General features: G+C 32.4%; 1 protein-coding gene across 1 annotated transcript; it reads left to right on the forward strand.

Annotated features, from left to right (window-relative positions):
- Nucleotides 1-5,948: 5,948 nt before the first annotated feature.
- Nucleotides 5,949-18,154, forward strand: LOC143059645 (uncharacterized). Its single transcript, XM_076233167.1, has 3 exons — nt 5,949-6,252; nt 9,412-9,426; nt 17,852-18,154. Exons 1-3 carry the CDS (start codon nt 6,048-6,050, stop codon nt 18,151-18,153), a joined length of 522 nt encoding a protein of 173 aa, XP_076089282.1. The 5' UTR covers nt 5,949-6,047; the 3' UTR covers nt 18,154.
- The last annotated feature ends 3,907 nt before the right edge of the window (nt 18,155-22,061 follow it).

Consider the following 22,061-nt stretch of genomic DNA (forward strand, 5'->3'; position numbering starts at 1 on the left):
TGGGTTTATCTTGTTGTCTTTAACTTATAATATTTATTGTGAATTTCGATATGTTCTAAATAAAACTAAAACGAAGCCAATGTTATATATATACCTGATGGAAATGTGATAAACCGATAACATAATGTAAAATAGAGGTGAAAGATACCAGAGGGACAGTAAAACTCATAAATCGAAAATAAACTGACAACGTCATGACTACAAAAAGAAAACGACAAACAGACAAACAATGGTACACATGACACAACATAGAAAACTAAAGACTGAGGACCACGAACCCCACCAAAAACTGGGGGTGATCTCAGGTGCTCCGGAAGGGTATATAGATCCTGCTCCACATATGGCACCAAAAAGACTTTCACATTTATTCGTAAATTTGTACTTTTATCCCACTTATGACAAATTCGTCAATAACTTCTACAAACAGATTGTAGGTATTTTAATGAGCATCAAGTGCGTTAAATGCAATAGCTTAATTATTCCTGTATTGTTATGAATCACAGCGTATTCCAAAAGTAGGTAAACATGGTAAAGATCCGTCCAAATTTCATTCAAAGAAAGAAATAGAAAAGAATTACACTGCTGTTAACTGTTTTGCTTTAAATTTTCTAAAGACTCGTTATTAATACTGCAGCAATTTTTCATAAGGAATTGATTGACAACATATAACACACAGAGACATATTTGTTTTTGAATTTATGTCGGCTAAATGAGAAAGGCCTTTTGGTATCTTTCTATTTCATTTTCACGTTCCAATATTAAGTGTTTCTCGTTTCTCGTTTTTTATATAGATTAGACCGTTGGTTTTTCTGTTTGAATGGTTTTACACTAGTCATTTTTTGGGCCCTTTATAGCTTGCTGTCCGGTGTGAGCCAATGCTTCGTGTTGAAAACCGTACTTTGACCTATAATGGTTTACTTTTAAAAATTGGGACTTGGATGGAAAGTTGTCTCATTGGCACTCATACCACATCTTCTTATTTCTAAGATCAACATTCACAGGATAATAAATACATTTCTAAGAATAATTGAACACAAACTTCTGTCAACTAACCTTAGTATTCGAAACAAATCAACAAAGGAAGAAACATACCTATGGTATTAATGAAAGATGAAACTGTGTACCAAGCTTTTTATCATAGTTGATGTGTGGTGACTGCTGCTGGTTGACCATCGGTCCCTTCCTAACATGTATTGAATGTCTGTGTGTTTATATTGAAGAAATAAACTTGAAGACCCAATTGTGGACTTAGGCTGGTTTTTTTATTCTTTGATCGGATTTTTGTCTCTTTGACACATCCTCCGTTTCAATTTTCAATATTATTACAATATATAACAGTATTTATAGCTTTGGGTTATCTTATATATACCTCATGTCGACAAAACTGCGGTATGCAAATACAATTTCCACATATATACTATAATGCCTGGTAAACATATACGATATAAACAATATTTTGATCGTTTGACTTTGTGCCTGTATTATGATCCAAATTGTATAATGAGACTTTTGACGTTTAATGTTAACTTTTTTCTTCAATTAATTATAAATATTGGGTTCGTATCAATAAATCATTCTACGTTACATATAATAAGCATTTGTTTATTCGTAATACTGTAAACCAACTTATTTTCGCGGACACTTTATTTCGCGTTAGGGCCTTTCTAGCCCGCTTCGCGGCGATTTAATTTCGCGATTTTCAAATTTACTTGATGTAGATATATAAGGAAACATCCAATTTTGAAATTTTCGCGACGATTTGTATTCGCGTTATTTTTCTATTCACGAATGTCGCGAAAATAAGTTGGTTACAGTATGTGAACTAATACTTTATGATTAAACATTCCTTGTTAGATAAGTTTCAAAAATGTGCTTGATCTCGGAGGAGTATTTAGTCCAAAAAAACAAATGTGCTTGATCTCGGAGGAGTATTTAGTCCAAAAAACAAATATGCTTTTATTTTGTTGTAAAAATAACAAAAAAATTTTTATGAAAAAGTTCAACGCTTTCATTTAGGAGGGTTGAGATTGATGACCTATTTCAATATTAAAAGGTCGTCAGACAAAAGAACTAGTATAAATTATTGTTTAGGAGCAGCTGAAGCCTGCCCACCGGGTACGGAATTTTCTCGCTGCTTTGAAGATCCGTGGGTGGCCTTGTGCTGTTTTCTGCTTTTTGGTCGGGTTGTTGTTTCTTTGACATGTTCTCCGTTTCCTTACTCTATTATATTCATATTTAAAAACCGTAACGAAATCCTCAGATATAATTTGATTGTGGAAAATGGCAATGCCTCACAAGCTATAATTGTTGCGTGTATTTCATTTCATGTACATGTATTGACAACTTACTTAAATGCAAGTGATATATCACACCAGGTGTAAAATCTGCTTTTGACTAGATAAATTATACTCCCGAGGATATGTGCTTTTTAGTTTTTCTTTTCAATTCGTTTCAATCGTGAGATATTAAAGTCACAGGCACTTGTTTCTGTCAATATGGGGTTTACTATCCATACCCGTACGAAAAATCACAAGGTAGCTAACGGAAATTTTCCATGTGTTCGCTTCAACCAATATTTTATTACTTTCCCTTGCTCCTTTCACGAATAAACATACACCAGTCTGTCGGTACACTTGAGATGATAATTATTGACCTTTTTCCAGACCGAATTTGTACGTACAAAGCTTCCGGTTTACTTAGGAAGTAAATAAAACTGTGCAATCCCATTGGTCGCATTTTCTGGTTTCTGGTAACTAGTATAAATAAACAGGTAACCAGATGAATTTGACCAATCAGATTGCACTGTTATATTAACTTCCTAAGTAAACCGGAAGCTTTGTACGTACAAATTCAATGGCCTGGAAAAAGGTCAATAATTATCATCTCAAGTGTGTTATTCTGTTTGAGGGGTATTCTCAAGGTACGTGAAAGTTGTTTAAGTGTAAAGATAAATCAATTACCGACAGACTGGTTTATGTTTATTTGTGAGAGGGTCAAGGGAAAGTAATAAAATATTGGTTGAAGCGAACACATTGAAAATTTCTGTTAGCTACCTTGTGATTTTTCGTACGGGTATGGATAGTAAAGCCCATATTGACAGAAACAAGTGTCTGTGATTAAAGTACATAAATTATACAAATTATAAGTAGTTCAAAGGATAACATTATCAGTTGATGATAACACATGCATTTCTGCTTTACGATATAACTTAAAATAACTTATTCACGATGTACCAATTAACGATGATGTTACAGCAGATTCAAACGAGTATGAAGCTACATGTAGATTCTTTGGTTAGCTTCCTTGCTAGCTCAACCATGAAATCATTATTAGGTTAGGTACACAAGCCTGTGGGTGGAGTCAACAGCTAAACAGAGAACCAATCAGAACTAGTGACAGAATATAAACATTGTAAAAGTCAGTTTAAAAATAAGTTTTCAATCTAAATTTAAAATTTATTGATAATTATAAGCTAATTCACAAGCATGTTGTAGGTGTGTTTGATTTGTCAATTTTATTTCAATCAATTACTCAGTTCATTTATAAATCCAGTTATGTGTATGTACTTTACAATGGTACAATCACGGCGTAAATATAAGGTTTATGACCCCCTTCTGTAGCCTTTGAATTACGAATTTTTCAAACTGCAATAGTATAAAAACAGCAAAGATAATGAATTATAGAAATGGGCCATTTTGTACATATACAAGTTAAACGGGATTTTGTGGCAAATAAACCAAGATTTTTGAAGAAAATCCACAGATATTTTTGTTATTAAATTTTAAGCATAGATTACTCACTTGATGTTCTATGATGTGCTAGCGTTTATTGTTTACAAAAAGTCCTAAACAACCTTTAAATTAAAAAAAAAAATCGTGCAAAGTCACGAAAGTCGAGCGCATCCTAAAAGGTGTACTTGAATTGGTCCATATTTATATTTGTTTGAACCAATATCTAAATTTATAAACTTGTTTTAATCCTTGCAATAATCCTCCATCTATCAAGCACCAAATTGCCAAATATGAGAGTACAAGGGGAAATGCTTGGATTTTCTATAAAATTTCCATTTGTTTAGCATTGAATCAACACAAGGGTACATCATCCTTGAACAAAACATAAACCGTAATTCCGCTTCTAATTTATTGTAATACAAAGAATTTTTTAATTCAATCAAAGACTATAAGAAATGAAATTTAATTTGCAAAGTTGTTTAGGTAAACCTGTTTGTATGAAACATACATATTATAAACAGGCCATTGGTATGAGTGTTTTCATTGGATGATGAATTGGTGATATGCTCCTCCCAATTTTAAGGTAAGACACATTTCATGGTTGAGCTAGCAAGGAAGCTAACCTAACCAAAGAATCTACCTGTAGCTTCATACTCGTTTGAATCTGCTGTAATATGCATGAAGATTAAGACTTAAGTTGACGTGCTTGCTTTGTTTATGTAAATGTTTACACAAGCATTGTAATCAAGATTGACATCTGCAAACAGTATAAACAGGCGGAGTTAAACATGTATACATTGTACTTAAATTTTATTATTTGATAATGTCCAATACAATCTAAATATAATGTATGCAGATTTAATTCCGCCCCTATTTGTATTGTTTACAGATAAATTACAATGAGTGAGCAAACGTTTATACACACAAATCAAGTAAAAGTTTATACAAACAAAGCAAGCAAGCTAACCAAAGTCTTAATCTACAAGCTGTAGGTAATTAGCTTTAAATATTTCCAATGTATATACTTAAATATTTAAAAAAAATGAATCTAGCTTACCTTTTTAAATTGAATAAACAGAACAACTCAATTGACTGTTAAATGCAAGGTGCAAACGATACTAAATGTTGCCATATTAATTGTTGCTTCATTATCATGATTATGTGCAAAATGTGTTTATTAATATTTAAAGAGCATCAAGATTATTTCTTCTAAAATAGAATAAAATTACTTTTCGAAAATAGTTTGAACTTTCGATATTTTTAAAACAAAAATTATCGAAGATTTTTTTAATTTATGAATATGATTTAATTCATTTAGTGATATATCAATCGTCATATCTCAACATTTTGACTGGTCATTATTAACATTCTTGTGTGGCCTTATGCTTTGCTGAATATTCATGAAGATGAAGCTTATTTATTATTCTCTGAATATGTTTACAACCTTAAACTTAATTATAATTCGAAATTATACTTCTGTCCTGCAACCTCTAACCTTTCCTGCTAAATAACTAAATTAAAAAGTTTCTTAACTTGTTCTGTTTTTTTTATCATCTTGTACTAAAGATAATGTATTTTATTCGTATAAATCCTATTTATTCAATGAGATTTTATTAATATTGTTGTATTTCCCCATATTAATGAATTAATTAGAAATATACTTCTCTTTTAATTTTGAATATATATTGATAAAAATATAATATTAAATTTTGTTTTAATGAAAAATATTCTTTTTTGAAATTTTGAATGTTTTCAAAACACCCTAAATCCTTTCATAACATTATATCTATATATATTATGGATATTAAGTCTTTCTAGATTTTCAAGAACTTTTGAATAATCTAAATGATTAATTTTGCTTAAACAAACAATACAATTTAGGCTTTGTCTGCTGGAAGAATAACATATGGTGTTATTGCTCTTATAAGGATTTGGTGAAAAAAATCTTTTAAAATTAGTAACATCGAGATCTGTATGATGATTTAATTATGCCCTTTTTGGTTGTAAACAGATCATTAGCGATTATTGATTTGATTATGTCCCTTTGGTTGTAGTTTTTATGTTATATAAATTGAGAATAGATTTCCTACCCCGAGTACTTGTAGTCTCTACTTTCAATTTTCAACTTAATATTAGGACTGACTAAAGACATTGCATATGTTGCGCAGACTCCTCACTGACAATGAAACGTTATACATTTCGTCCTCGGGAACAATTTTCTACATTGACCTCCTGGCGGGGCACTCACACCTAACACAAGAAAACGAATTCATTAATGAATTCTTTGATAGAGGGTTGCTACTCAGAAGGAACATAATGAAGTCAAAATTGGCAATTAGAACTTTTGTGTTTATTTTTCAGAAGGCCTTATATAGAATCTGTTTTATTTCAATTTACTTCCTGGCATTCGACACTGATCAAGTTAGTGGACAATTTGGAAATGAAAATCCTCCTCCTACATTCGGAGACAACAGACGTATTATACCAATACCAATAGCACGACCGGTTCGATCTCCCATGGGTATGTATATTAATTTTTATTAAAACTATTGGATCGATTGGGATCAATTATTGGATCGATTGGGATCAACTATTGGATCGATTGGGATCAATTATTGGATCGATTGGGATCAATTATTTATTTAAATGAAACACAAACATCTGTAAATAATATGTAAATCATGGAATGTAAAATATGTAAATCATGGAATGTAAAATATGTAAATCATGGAATGTAAAATATGTAAAATATGTCAATCATGGAATGTAAAATATGTAAATCATGGAATGTAAAATATGTAAATCATGGAATGTAAAATTGATCATTCGATGTTAGATTTTAAAATATGATTCCCCTTATTGATTTTAACCTAAAGGCTTGAAAGCTTCGATCGTATTCGCATTTACTCTGAAATTGCATGACGACTGATACCTTCCGAACAGAAAATACCAGAGCTGCGACATGTTTTACGCTATTACCCATAATACACTGCACAACATCATTGGTAAAAGTAGGAAGTATGTATATCTTGGTTTCCCTCGCAAAAGACTACAAAATGCCTATGTGTCCTACAGACGCTAAATTGAATGTTTTGACAGTCACTATCTTAGTACTCTCTTTGTGCTTATGAAGGTTATCTGTTAGCATTATATTGTACTAGCATAAATGTTCAGACCATATCTTTTAGAATAATGCTGTTTGTATTTGAAAATCGAAGACATATAGAGTTATATAGAGACATATTGTGAGGATGAGTCTCCGCAACATATGTCAATCAATGTTTTTTATTTTACAAATTGTGACTTGGATGTTGGCACTCATACCACATCTTCTTATATCTATTTTAAAGTACAAATCAACCAATTACTGCAATAGCTTAGAACTAATACTTTATAACTTCATTTTTCAATACATATTTTTCCAATTCAATTTTTACCAAACCTTTCAAGATTTCATCTAAATGATATCAATAGTCATCCCAAGAACTCCTCAGTACATAGGTTTTTTTTTGTTCAAAAGCATAATCATTGTATGAATGTTAATTTATCTTACCTTTCAACTTTGATTTTTGGACCTTGAAAAAATGTAATTCCTTAATTAAATGCTTGATGGAGTCAAAAGTACAATTTTCTTAGATGTTCCTGCTTAATTCTCATAACCAAATGTAAAGAACATAAATGCTTGGTCACTGTTTCAATTACAGCTAGACTAAAACGCGCAAATGACTTCCAATACCTTTGTTAGAGTTGTCTCCCTTACCACAGGTCTACCCTGGAAGACTCTAACACTGTAAGGTGTCATCCTATTGCCTCGGTTGTCTTGCTATTTTGATGATCTTGAGTTTGCTTCGACCTATATATCATTGTTCTAGAGATAATAGACAAAAATACTTAAATCGTCATTTAAGGGCAATAACACCTTACTGATCCAAAGTTTTCAGTCATGTTGCATTATCAATCTCATATTGCTGGCTTTTTTTACTTGAACAGTTTCTAACTAACGTATATAGTTTATGAGATAATAGACAAACACTTGAAAATTAGTTTAAATTTTTTTCAAATATTAACAATAACCCATGAAGGAGTAATGCATTTGATAATTTTGGTGAAAATAGGCAGTAAGTAGATCTTGATCATAGTGGCCATGTTTTCAGGACTGACAGTAAAAAATACTAACTTTATGAATGAGTTAATAATAATATTTTCTAATTTTCATCACCTTACACGGTACGATTTTGATCGCCTTCTTGGTTTCTTTTCAACCCCTTTGTGTCATGATGCTTTTTTTTCTCTGATTGACCAAAAAGGATCTTAAGGAATAGCTACATTCAAAAGGTGTGTATTTATGGTAAATTAATGGAAAGAATTTGTACTAAAATGAAAATATAAGTACTAGATATTACCTCCCCTGTAATGGCAGCCACCATGTAATTTTTTGAAGTCCGGGGAAAACAACAAAATACTCAATGAATATGTAATAGAAATACTTAAAAGATTGCAAAGATAAAAAACAAACAATCGTCTAGAGGTTTTACTTAGTTCAAAGACATTTATTACGCAATTTTCAATCGTGGTATTGTGACACAGTTTCATCGCTTCATCGTTGATAATTTGTTTACATAAATTTACATGTTACGTCATACATGTACATGTCAATCATAAAGGTAACATTGAAATTGACACACAATATACTGATATCATCATGGCAAGCCCTTCAAATACAACTATGGAAGATCTGAAAACTCTAATTTTGGCACTAGACTCAAAAGTAAATAAATTTAATGAGAAATTAGATACAATTGAAAATAAATTTTCAAATCTAGTGCAGGAGGTAAAACAAGATGTAAAACAAGTAAAGTTAGAGGTCTCAGAAACAGGTCAAGCATTTAAAGAATTAAGGCAAGATCACGATGAGTTACAAAGAGGGGTTGAGGCTATGGAACTCAATGTTCAATCTCTAGAGGTAGAGAAGTTTGAGTCAATGAGGCAGAGTTTTGAGACTGACCTGAAAAATTTAAAAGAGAAGCAGTTACTTCTTGAAAAACACGACCGCAAATATAATGCTTTAGTGTATGGCATGCCTGAAAAGAGTGATGAAAACATATGAACAGTAATCGATGACCTGATGATTAATTCTTTAAAAATGGAAAAACCTAAAGTAGAAAGCTTCCCATTTGCAAATGCTCATAGAATACCAGCTAGGCAGAATTCAGGAGAGAAAAAACGACCAAATCCCATAATAATTAGATTTATACATTATGCCGATAAAGAGCTATTTTTATCACATGGGTCACATTTAGCCGGAAAGAATATGCGCATTGTAGATGATCTGCCTCCATGCATGAAGGAAGCCCGAAATGAACTTGCAAAAATTGCATACAAGATTAGGTCAGATGAAAAACTAAAAACACGCATTCGTCACTTAGGAGTCACTGTGATCCTTGAAACATGCACTAGCTCAAGAGACCAGTGGCATATTCGCAAGCAATTCCGTTGTTGCTAACTTGCATAAAACTTTCAAATACTCCGTCACATACTGTTATCACTATTGACAAGTTTACTGACTTTGCGCTTCAGATATCTGCTTTTTGTCTCCAGTAAAATACATATACTATGCTTGCATATTTGTATATATATCTACAATTTCTGATGTATTTATTATTTCTTTTATACATTTTAGAATACTACAATGAGTGTAAGTATATGTGTGTTGAATTGTTGAATACATGTGCTTCTATGTGCCTTTAGTTTATGAGCTGGCATTTGTTAATAATCATGCAAATGAGCAACGGATACAATCCTAAAACTATAAACTTACATGTAACTCTCATTTAAATAATCAAAAATACAGAATATCTCGCTCATATTACTTTTAAATAAATAATTAAATATTCATGAATCAATGAAAAAAAAAAATTGAAGAAAAAAAAAATGAAAAGGGAATCAGTTCTCTTTTTCAGACCACTTTCTAAATATGCATTTATATATTTATCTTTCATGTGGATATTTAACCACGGGCTGAAATGTTTAATGTCTTAATTGATAAATTATTTCTGAGAGAATAGTTATAGTTTAGGGTTGAACCCAAGTTGTACTTATTGGCTACAGCCATTATATTTTATTTGCTTTAGGCTTAACATGCTTACATTGTAACTGTTGAAACATGTTTGCAATTGCTTGTGTTCATTTATATGAAAGTGCATGCTACTTTATGCTAAATTGATTTTTTTGTGCTGCTTTGTTCAATTGGTTGGTTATTTATTTTGTTATTGTAGTACATTTTGTACAAGTAGTTTGCATCCTCCCTATAATTAACCAACATACATGACATATATAAGGAAAACATTTTAAAGTGTCAAAATATGTGTCCATTTTATGGTTATGAGACCAATGTCTTTCTTTAAACAATAGTGAAAAAATGAAATAAAAATAATACCCTAGGAAGTACTAGAGTAATTATATAACATTCAAAATAAGACTTTGACAATAGCCATAAAATTACTATACTGACTAAAACCTTGACTAAAACATATGGTTTGCAATCTTACAATTAAGGGGATATAATACTTTGGATTATCTCTCTTTGATTATTGAAATTTAGTTTGAGTGGGTATACATTTGTTAGTTTTTTCTCCATTAGCCCCTTTCTTTGGAAACAGAAAATCCAAATTTGTTTTTATTTATAAAAAATCAGAAAACATATCATAATATGACAATCATGATTGTTGTTACTCTTGCATTTTTTATTTATTTCAATTCTTATGATGTTTGCACAATGTTTTATAAAGATTTATTTATGTATGAAGGTAGATTTATATATCAACTTGTTTATTCATATATAATATTACTAAGCTTTGTGTTTTCATAGGGTTTATTCCTTGAATGCCAACATCCTTTGTTCTACCGACAATTTACCTGTAAAATTATGTTGGCATTCCAGGCGGCGTTTTGCATTTGCGCCGATCTGCATTTCATTTGCGCCGATTTTTTCTTTCATTTGCGCCGATTTTTTTTTTCATTTGCGCCGGTTTTTTTAAAGGTAAATTACAGGTAAATTACAGGTGAAATGACATAAGAAGATGTGGTATGAGTGCCAATGAGACAACTCTCCATACCAGTAAAGTTATTTTCATTTATCATTAAAGGCCTCTTCCGTTAGCCAGTTGTACATATGTTATGAATTGTCAATCATAACATGTATATAACTGTTGTCTCCTGTTAAAATCAAGAAGTAAAAACATAAGATAAAAGCACTTTGTTTATACTAAAATGACGAGTTAAAAATATATGTACAGCATTCAAATCCATAAAAACGGAATATATTCAAATCATAAATCTGTTCTTGCTGAGTATGGCTAGGCAACACATCTAATTTATTCCTTTCTTATGATTTCGTCTCTTCTATGTTTGGCGTAATTGTCGATAACGAAGGCCATCTTTTCTTTGTCTGGCATACGTACTGGTGGGGGCATTTCTAGAGTTCGCATTTTCTCACAAGGAAGCTATTAAACCAAGAGTTCCAAATGGTGAAGTTGAAATCATCCCTTCGTTAATTTTATGGACGTCATCACGAACTGGTTGACGGTTATGGAATGTGTACTTGTACGTTGTCTAAGAATGTATGACATTTGTCACCAGAAGGAGCGGAGCGTCAGACAATGTCAATCGTGAAGCAGTCATCGATTTCATTTAGGGAAAGGAATGGTTACCCATAACATTGGGATAGCCATTAACCAATTGCAAGGTTACTTGATTTGTCTTTATACTCTGTGCTCAGCCAATGTAAAAGTATTAACTTACCTGTAATTACCTGCAAATCCAATTAGGAAAAAATATAAAATCGGCGCAAATGAAAAAATGAAATCGGCGCAAATGAAAGAATGAAAATTTTCAAAATCGGCGCAATTGTCATACGCCCATTCCAGGAATAGGTGCAAATAGTTATCACAACAAAAGTGCATGCTTATCAAAACAATCATACTAATTCAACAGAAAGGTAAATTACAGGTAGCTAAATCTAATAGATATTTGTCAAGCTGTTGAAAGTATTTTTTTGCTGTAACTGCTTGAACAATATTGATTTTTCTTAAAATGAACTTTGAAAAGTGTTCCATCACAAAGTAAATACGTGTATATTGTCACGAATTCCTGGTAGTAACACAAAGACGAGTGGATGCATAGCTCCATTCACAAAGCTTTGTCGGGAGTACAACTGGTAAAACATAGAGGGATAACTGTAAAAGGTGCCATCAACATAAAGAGTAGAAGCTGCTGTAAAGTGGCTCAAGTTGAAGTGGGTGCTGAATATCAGGATATGGTCTTGGTCTCTATCATCAATGAGCAGAATGTTATCACCAATTGTCGTCTAATCCATTTGCCCTCTAAGTTAATCTCCTGTCTTGAAATTGGCAGTTGAGGTATCGTCTGACTGTGCTGGGTATAGTTGATGTCTTGCAGGTTGTAAAGGTGGGCATACTCTGGACTAGTCTTTCGGAGTCGTTGTCCTAGTCTCTGTTGCGTAATTTGACTAATTCGTCTGCATAGATTGTTGGTACTGGAGTGCTTTCAACAAGACATCTCTGTTTCGTTCTTTTCAGTATCTCCCCGTTTAGTCTTTACTCTGTATTTATACTTGTAGTTATTGTAGACCAAGTTTTCTTTGCCGAGCGATTCTTAAACTGTGCATTAGTCATACTTGAAAAGTGAATGACACAACTTGCCTATCCTCAGCATATATGTGCACATTATTGACTTTTTAGGTTGAAATAATTGTATCGAGTAAAATTTCTTTAGTATTTTTTTTATGTCTCATGTTAATAAATACATTTCCATTCCCAAAATAACTATATATTTTTTTAATTTTATAAGTAATAAAAATGTTTTAACTTGGTCATTTCTTTAAAATTCATAATAATTATAACCCTAAATTCTACTATTTTTTTCAAATGTTGCAATTTTATCAGGTTTACTAATTATTTTTAACGGTTAAATACTTATAAAAACATTTGAATAGTTAAAAAAAAAACCAACTATTTTTATTAAATAAACATCTATTGAAATATTTTTGTTGGCATTCAAGGAATAGGTATCATATAAAATGTTGGCATTCGAGGAAGACACCTTTCATAGACAGTTGTATGAGTCAAAGTGTAATAAAAGGAATGAAAATCATAAATGGAATGTTTATGCTATATCTAAGCTATTTAAATGACTAAGGATTCATTAAAATTTTTCTCATACAACTGTCAAGGTTTAAATTCTAGAGAGAAACGGAGAGATGTGTTCGAATACTTAAAATCAAAGCTCTGTCATATTTACTGTCTGCAAGACACACACTTTACTGAAAAAGATGAATCATTTATTAGAAACCAATGGGGAGGAGAATGCATTTTTAATTCTTTTGCTTCAAATCAAAGAGGAGTTGCCATTTTATTTGCAAATAATCTTGAATATAAAATAAATAAGATAAAGAAAGATGATAGTGGAAATTTCCTTGGTGTAGATATTACAATTGCAGGTAAAAATATAACACTTGTTAATTTATATGGACCAAATAATGACTCACCATCTTTTTATAATAAAGTTAATGAAATAATAGAAAACTTTAATTACCAACAAGTTATTCTGACTGGAGATTTTAACTTAGTTCAAAATCAGGCATTAGATACATACAACTATCTAAATATAAATAATCCACGAGCAAGAGAAAAAATCTTAATCTATAAACCACAGAAGCTCTTGAAGATCTCAACCAAAAGAAATCTGAATTACAAATTTTAAGACAGGAAAAAATGCGTGGTACGTCATTATGTTCGCTCAAAAATGAAATGGGTAGAAGAAGGAGAAAGATCCTCAAAATATTTTCTCAACTTAGAAACTAAGAACTTTGTCAATAAAACAATTCCAAGACTAGTCAATAATGAAGGCTGTTTAATAAACAAACAAGAACATATTCTATTGGAAGCTAAAAACTTCTATAAGAATTTATATTCAAACATTCTATAAGAATTTATATTCAAACAAATAGGGTTGATCTCAATAAGGAAATTCCATTTTTAGACGTTCCCAAGTTAACAAATGAAATAAGGGATACCTTTGAGGGAAAAATCTCCTATTCAGAATTAACAGCTGCTATTAAAAGAATGAAAAGTAACAAAAGCCCAGGATCTGATGGGTACACCAGTGAGTTTTTTAAATTCTTTTGGATAGATTTAGGTAAATTTGTTCTTAGATCAATCAACTATGGGTATAATATGGGTGAAATGTCAGTATCCCAAAAAAGAGGGATAATTATTTGTATACCAAAGGGAGATAAACCAAGACAATATATGAAAATCTGGCGACCAATAAGTCTTTTAAACACAATATATAAACTTGGGTCTAGCTGTATCGCAGAGCGTTTGAAGTCTATTTTATCACTTTTAATAAATAATGATCAAACAGGGTTCATTCCTGGAAGATATATTGGTGAAAATACTAGACTAATTTATGATATTTTATTGTATACAGAAGAACATGATATACCTGGTATTCTCCTCCTTATTGATTTTGAAAAGGCGTTTGATTCAATTTCTTGGAGTTTTATTGAAAGTGTATTAGACTTTTTTAATTTTGGACCTTCTATTAAACATTGAATCACTACTTTTTATACCAAAATTTATTCTGCAGTAACTCAAAATTGCCATCTCTCAGATTTTTTTGAGATTCAGAGGGGCTGCCGACAAGGTGATCCCCTATCACCTTATGTATTTTTACTATGTGCAGAAATACTTGGTATACTTATACGAAATAATGACAAAGTTAAGGGAATCACTATAGATGACTCAGAGTATCTCATCTCACAATATGCAGATGGTACCTCTCTTATACTTGATGGATCACCTGAATCTTTGGATGCATCTCTCCGTACTCTAGATAAATATGCAGATTTATCAGGTCTTAATATAAACTTAGACAAGACCAAGGTTGTTTGGATTGGGAAGAAAAAGTTTAACCAAGAAACTATGTGTGTTAAGTGGGGATTGGAATGGGGTTCCAGCAGATTTACACTTCTTGGGATAAATTTCTCAGTGGATATTAGTGAAATTGAAAATTTAAACTATAACCCCAAGTTGAAAGAAATTGAAAACATTATAAAAACTTGGACTAATCAAATACTCTCACCAATTGGAAAAATAATAGTAATAAAAACACTTATAATATCAAAATTAAACCATCTATTCCTATCCATACCTAGTCCAAATAGCACAAAGCTTAAACATTTTACTGAAAAAATATTTTCCTTTATCTGGGATAACAAACCAGATGAAGTCAATAGAGACACATTATCCAAACTGCACTGTTTAGGAGGACTAAAAATGATAAATATTGAAAACTACATAAAAGGTCTTAAATTAACCTGGATAAGAAGAATTAATAGAAATAATTCAAAACTAGTGAAACTATTCCTCTTTTCGGAAAATTTGAATTTTTTGGAAATGCAATTTTTTGGTCCTTATAAAAAGTTGAATAATCCATTTTGGAAAGAAGTATTTGATGCTTGGCAAGATCTTCAAAATGTACAAAATAACTCTCAAATTAAAACATGCCCTTTATGGAAGAATGATGGAATAAAGATTGGTAACCAGTCAGTATTATATAAAGATTGGACAAAAAAAGGGGTTTGGCTGATCAATGACTTGTTACTGGAAGGTGGACATTTTATGACTTTTGATCACTTTAATAATGTATACAATATTAAAACTAATTTTCTCACATATCAAGGCCTAATTTCGGCAATAAAAAAGTATTTAAAAGAATATCAAATATGTCCAAAGATTTAAAGAGAGAAAACGGTCCAGTTTTGCCCTCAGTGTTAAAGGTTTTTTTTTAAATCCCAGAAAGGTTCAAAAGATATGTATAATATTTTGAATGGTAAAAAGTCAAATCCTAAACAAAAATGTGAACAAAAATGGTCATTAATTCTCAATGCAAACTTCAATTGGAAAAGTATCCATGTATTGCCCTTTTATATTACAAAAAATTCAAAATTGCAGTGGTTTCAATACAGAATAATACATCGAATTTTAGACACGAATGAACTTCTCCTTAAAATAAAAATTAAAGATACAAATATTTGTAGTTTTGGGTGCGGAGGGGTCGAAACAATAGAACATATATTCTGGACGTGTCCATATATATCAAAATTATGGGAAGACCTTAACTCCTGGATATTTGAGAAGACAGAAATAGAGCTAACTTTAAATATTGATTTGGTTTTATTTGGTATTTTAACAAAAACAGATAAAAATGATATAAGAAACTTAATACTTCTGTTAACAAAATTCTACATCTATAGAAGCAAATTATCTATGGAACAAACCAATATAATAGCACTTAAAAAATATTTAAAGGAAAACTTATTAATAGAAAAAAATATATTCTATAAAAATAAATTACTCAGTAGGGCAGAAAACTGCTGGAACCCCTGGACTCCTTTACTATCATAAAAACAAAAAACAAAAAATAAATAGACTCCACATATAATGTATATGTTCCGGACCATATGAGTATTTGGACCATACGCGTATGGTCATGATCATATGGGTATATACTCATATGGTCCAACCATACGCGTATGGTCGGACCATACGCGTATGGTCGGACCATACGCGTATGGTCGGGGTAATTAACACCCTGTTACAGTTTACTTTTAATACTTCTGAACTCTTCATATGGTATGACAGTTCATTCAAAAGACGCTATCATATAGGTAATTTTATCACTATATTATAATACAAAGATAAGATATTAAAATAAAAATAAGAAGTTTCACATAGTTAATTTTACTTAATTGTCAAATTTAAAGTAAACACATTTTATACCGATGGTCATTACCTATGGTCATTACCGATTTGTTATGACGAGTAAATGGCAATGTGTCTACTAAAAAATTAAATTCCAAAAATTTCTAAATGAACTGTTACATAAGAAGTCACTGGAAAGTAGCATACTATTAGTTTATTTAAGTTAGTGTTGTGAAGATGGTGTATTGCAGTCATTTTCCGATATTTGAGATCTAGAGCTTCTTAAAAACACCGTAGACATCAGAATTGCCAAAGACCTCGGTATCACTGTACGCGGCTGCAAAAAAGGCTTGTTTTTCACTCGCAAACAAAATGTGTAAATAAAAGAGATAGTGCACAAATTTCTGGCAAATGCAAAAAATCTATGATACCGTGTGGAAGTGAATGTCATCCAAGCCTACATGCACGAATGTAACTAGCGATGAAAACTAACTATGGCATCAATATTAAATTTTTACGTAGTTTTTTGGATTATGAAATTAAAAAAAATTCATGTTTTAAACCATCACTGTTTTTTTAGATAAAGTTTTTGTATTATTGAAACGTTTATAATGTAATTTGAAAAAATATATATACCTATATGGTCCAAATACTCATATGGTCCGGCCCGTTAATAACCAAACGAGTATTATACTCATATGGTCCGACCATACGCGTACGGTCGGACCATACGCGTATGGTCGGACCATATGAGTATACGCATATGGTCATGACCATACGCGTATGGTCCAAATACTCATATGGTCCGGAACATATATATATTTCATATCCAAACAGCCTCTGTCTTAAAATAATTATCTGCAATGTATCAAACTAAAACAGCTGTGTCTATTAAATATATTATATATCTTCTTTTTAATGTATATAACTATTATGCATACAAATGTGTGTAACTTATTATGTTCATGTGCAAATAAGAAAAAAAGAAATTTAATATAAAAAACAATATATATATATATTTTTTCAAAACCTGTGCATTTGTTATACAGATCATTATGTTTGAAAATCTTAATGGTAAACTTCTTTCTTTTTGAAATTACTGACATGGTATAATTTTTTATTTTTTTTTCAAATATTGAAAATTGAATGTATAATACTAACAAGTACTAACAACTGTATAAATATGTTATTTACTAATGTTAACGAGGCCGGGATAAGGTACCGGTACTTGATGTTTTAAACTAACAAATGTACAGATTTCAATAAAATATGATAAATTAAAAAATAAATAAATATAAGTACTCAAAATTATATCTCTTTTTTATGATATTTTAGTTGCATCTCAAATGTCACCAGAAATGCCAATGGTTGCATCTCAAATGTCACTAGGAATGCCAATGGTTGCATCTCAAATGTCACCAGGAATGCCAATGGTTGCATCTCAAATGTCACAAGGAATGCCAATGGTTGCATCTCAAATGTCACCAGGAATGCCAATGGTTGCATCTCAAATGTCACAAGGAATGCCGATGGGTGCATCTCAAATGTCAACAGTTATGTCATTAATGATGACGCTCATGACGGTGCAGATGATTCTGATGATTGTGATGATGATACAGGAAATAAACTCATCATAGATACCAGGATTTAAATTTTGTACTTACGCTAGACGCGCGTTACGCTAGACGCGCATTTCGTCTAAAAAAGACTCATCAGTGACGCTCGAATCCAAAAAAGTTACAAAGACCAAATAAAGTACGATACTAAACCCATGACTGGAGGGATTGTCCTTGATTTTCATATGCTGTAACATAATCTTTCAATCAGTTTAATTGAGGTCTGGAGCTGACATGTCAGTAACTGATAATAGGCCTTTGTTAATTTATGTATTATTGTCATTTTGCTTAATACTAGTAGTTTCTTTTGTTTCTTATTCTGACATCGGACTCGGACTTCTTTTAAACTGATTTTTACTGTGCGTATTGTTGTGTGTGGTTTTTTCTACATTGGCTAGAGGTAGAGGGGGAGGGTTGAGATCTCACTAAACATGTTTAACCCCGCCGCATTTTTGCGCCTGTCCAAGTCAGGAGCCTCTGCATGGCCTCTGTTAGTCTTGTACGATTTTTAATTTTAAATTAGTTCATTATATGTTTTGTTTAGTATGACGTCTATTTTCACTGAACAAGTACATATTTTTGTTTAGGGGCCACCTGAAGCCAGCCACCGGCTGCGGGATTTTCTCGTTGTGTTGAAGACCCATTAGTGGCCTTCGGTTGTTTTCTGCTCTTTGGTCGGGTTGTTGTCTCTTTGACGAGTTCTCCATTTCAATTCTCTATTCTAAAAATAAGAAGATGTGGTATGATGGTCAAAGAGACAACACTCAACAAGAGACAAAGTGACACAGAATGTAACAACTATAGGTCACCGTCCGTCCTTCAACTATAAGCAAAGCTCATACCGCATAGTCAGCTATAAAAGTCCCCGAAATGACAAATGTAAAACAATTCAAATGAGAAACTAACGGCATAATTTATGTACAAAATAATGAACGAATAACAAATATGTTACACAGCAACAAACGGCAACCTCTGAACTACAGGCTCCTGACTTGGGACAGGCACATACAGAATGTGGCGGGGTTAAACCAGTTTGAAGGTGACAACCCTCCCCAAACCTAGGACAATGGTGTAACAGTACAACATTTTCAGTTCTTACATTACTAATTGATACAAATAACTTGAAAAATAACATACAGCGTTAGGACTCATGTAGAGGTTTAGTTGGTGTTCGAGCTATCAAGATTTATCAATTCAACAGTAGTACGGTTAATAGGCATTTATAGCAGCTGGTATGTTTGAATAGGTTCCAACTCAAAAGTGGCACAGGTTTTTTCCCACTTATTTCAAATTCAGTTGTGAATTCCTTTACGCTTGCAAATGTTTTTAAAACGTGAATCGTGATGATTTCCTGTGCTCGGATATTGTATTTTTTTTTATTAGAGGATGAAAAAGTACTTACCCCCTTTTGGCTTTTGTTTACATATCTTTTGAATATTTCCGGGTCCCTTTCTAGTGTAAATCAACTGTGAAACTGCTTCATAATCTACCAAAACGAAGATCGTTATCTATACTTTTTAGGGATGTCAACGAGTACTTGAGTACTCGAGTATCATTCAGTAGTACCGAGTATCGATTACCAAAATGATACTAAGTCTAGACTAATCGGTTTCCTGTTAGAATGCTGTTGCTTTCTTAAGCTTAAACAAACAAACAAATTTTGAGAGCGCCTCCCGGGAAATTAAATATTAAGGTAATCAAAATCATTAAAATTTAAATACGATTCGAATGTTTGCGTTTAACTGTCATTTGTAAATCCAACGAGTAATCGATAAGTAAATCTTCACCGACATCCGGCTAATATTTTTCGATTTGACCGAAGCTTGGGCTACTGTTATATTGAACTAGTTATGGTAGCCAGGCTGATTAAACCCAAGAATATATTGCGAATTGCAGAAATATAAATTTCTTCTTCAAAGTGTAGACTGTTTACCTTCGGTACATACCCGGATCTAACGTTTATAGGAGGGCGCTTAAGATATTGAATCTTTAAGAGTGGATGTCAAAGTGTAGGCTGTTTACCATCGGTACATACCCGGGTCTAACGTTTATCGGACAGCGATTAAGATATTGCATCCTTTCGGGTTGATGTCAAAGTATAGGCTGTTTACCATCGGTACATACCCGGGTCTAACGTTTATCGGACAGCGATTAAGATATTGCATCCTTTCGGGTGGATGTCAAAGTGTAGGCTGTTTACCATCGGTACATATCCGGGTCTAACGTTTATCGGACAGCGATTAAGATGTTGCATCCTTTCGGGTGGATGTCAAAGTGTAGGCTGTTTACCATCGGTACATACCCGGGTCTAACGTTTATCGGACAGCGATTAAGATATTGCATCCTTTCAGGTGGATGTCAAAGTGTAGGCTGTTTACCATCGGTACATACCTGGGTCTAACGTTTATCGGACAGCGATTAAGATATTGCATCCTTTCGGGTGGATGTCACTAGTTGTACCTGAAAACAATAACAAAAAGAAAAAAAAATAACTTCATTGACTGGTTGGAAAACGTCTCTTTAAGAGTGTCTCGATCTGGATAACAGAATAGCACAGGATTGACCTCAAAATAAAGAAGGAATAAATATTGCATAAAAGTTAAAGGATACAAAAAAGGAAAGCGACACCCCACCCCCACTTAAACTCTCAATCATGAAAAAGATCTCACACAATTCACGGCTTGCCATTGGTTATCGTTCCTGAAAAGTAAACCCAGAAAAGCGCATTTAAATATCAATATTTATTGTGGTAAGTTTGTGTATTAAGAACCAATTATCGCAACCCCAGAGGCGGATTTAGAGGGGGGCCCAGGTTGCTTATATAGGGAATCATTGAAGCGTGACTGGAGCGGGCCCCCTCTTAGGTCAGTCAGTGGGCCCCCACTTATGAAAATTTCTGGATCCGCCACTGAACCCTCGTAGATTACCGTAACCAAAAAGGACGACCAAACATTAAAACAATCAAAAAGTGTTTTTGAGAAGAAAAAACTAATGAAAATATTACAAAACAAAGAAATTCTGCACAATATCGGGCAATCAAGCACATGCCTAAGCACTTTGAAGCCATGAACTTATATCGTTAAACCGGTAAAGATCAGCATGAAATTCTAAACGTCAACAGTCTAAAGGGAAGTGACGATGTTTTGTGATGATATCGAATAAACCCAGGACTTTTTTAACAGAGTTAAGCATGTTAAGCAATAAAACAATATGGGTGTAAATGACAACCGGTGTCTTTTATGAGCGTGTATAAAATGTATGTAAATATATATTTTAATCATATAGACTCTTTTCCGGAGACATTTTTTTCTATTGGGCACGTAATGGGCTCTGTCTAATAATGACATTAAATGACAAAAGTAAGTAGTAACCAAAATTATAAAAGGACATTAGCGATCTTGATAAGAAACAAATTATGGTCGTTAATACGAAAATAATAAGGTTGTCTAGCCTGCAAACAAACCTTACTGGGTGTTTTTTTTTCTAATTGAATGATCATAAGTAAATAGAGGCGTAAGGTACCAGTGGGACATTCAAACTCATACATCGAAAAAAACGGCTTGGCAAAGGCTAAACATGCTCAACAAAAGACAAACAGACAAACCTTAGTACACAAAACACCACATAGAAAAATAAAGACTAAGCAACATGAATCACACCAACAACTCAGATGCTCGGGAAGGGTAAGCAAACCCTGCTCCACATGTGGAACTCGTCGTTTTGGTCATGTAAGCTAGATGACGTTACAATTCTCAGTCGGTTTGATTACACAACACAGTCATTCAGAAGAGAGGCCAAATATACCGTAGATCCTGTTCTACATGTGTCACCCGTCTTGTTTGGTCTTTATCTTAAGAATGAAGAACATCGTATCCTATTTCCGGCTATTTTTATGGCAGATATAGGATATGTGTTCTAGTTTACAGTTC

Source organism: Mytilus galloprovincialis, chromosome 14, assembly GCF_965363235.1.
Source record: "Mytilus galloprovincialis chromosome 14, xbMytGall1.hap1.1, whole genome shotgun sequence".
Classification (NCBI taxonomy): Eukaryota; Metazoa; Mollusca; class Bivalvia; order Mytilida; family Mytilidae; genus Mytilus; species Mytilus galloprovincialis.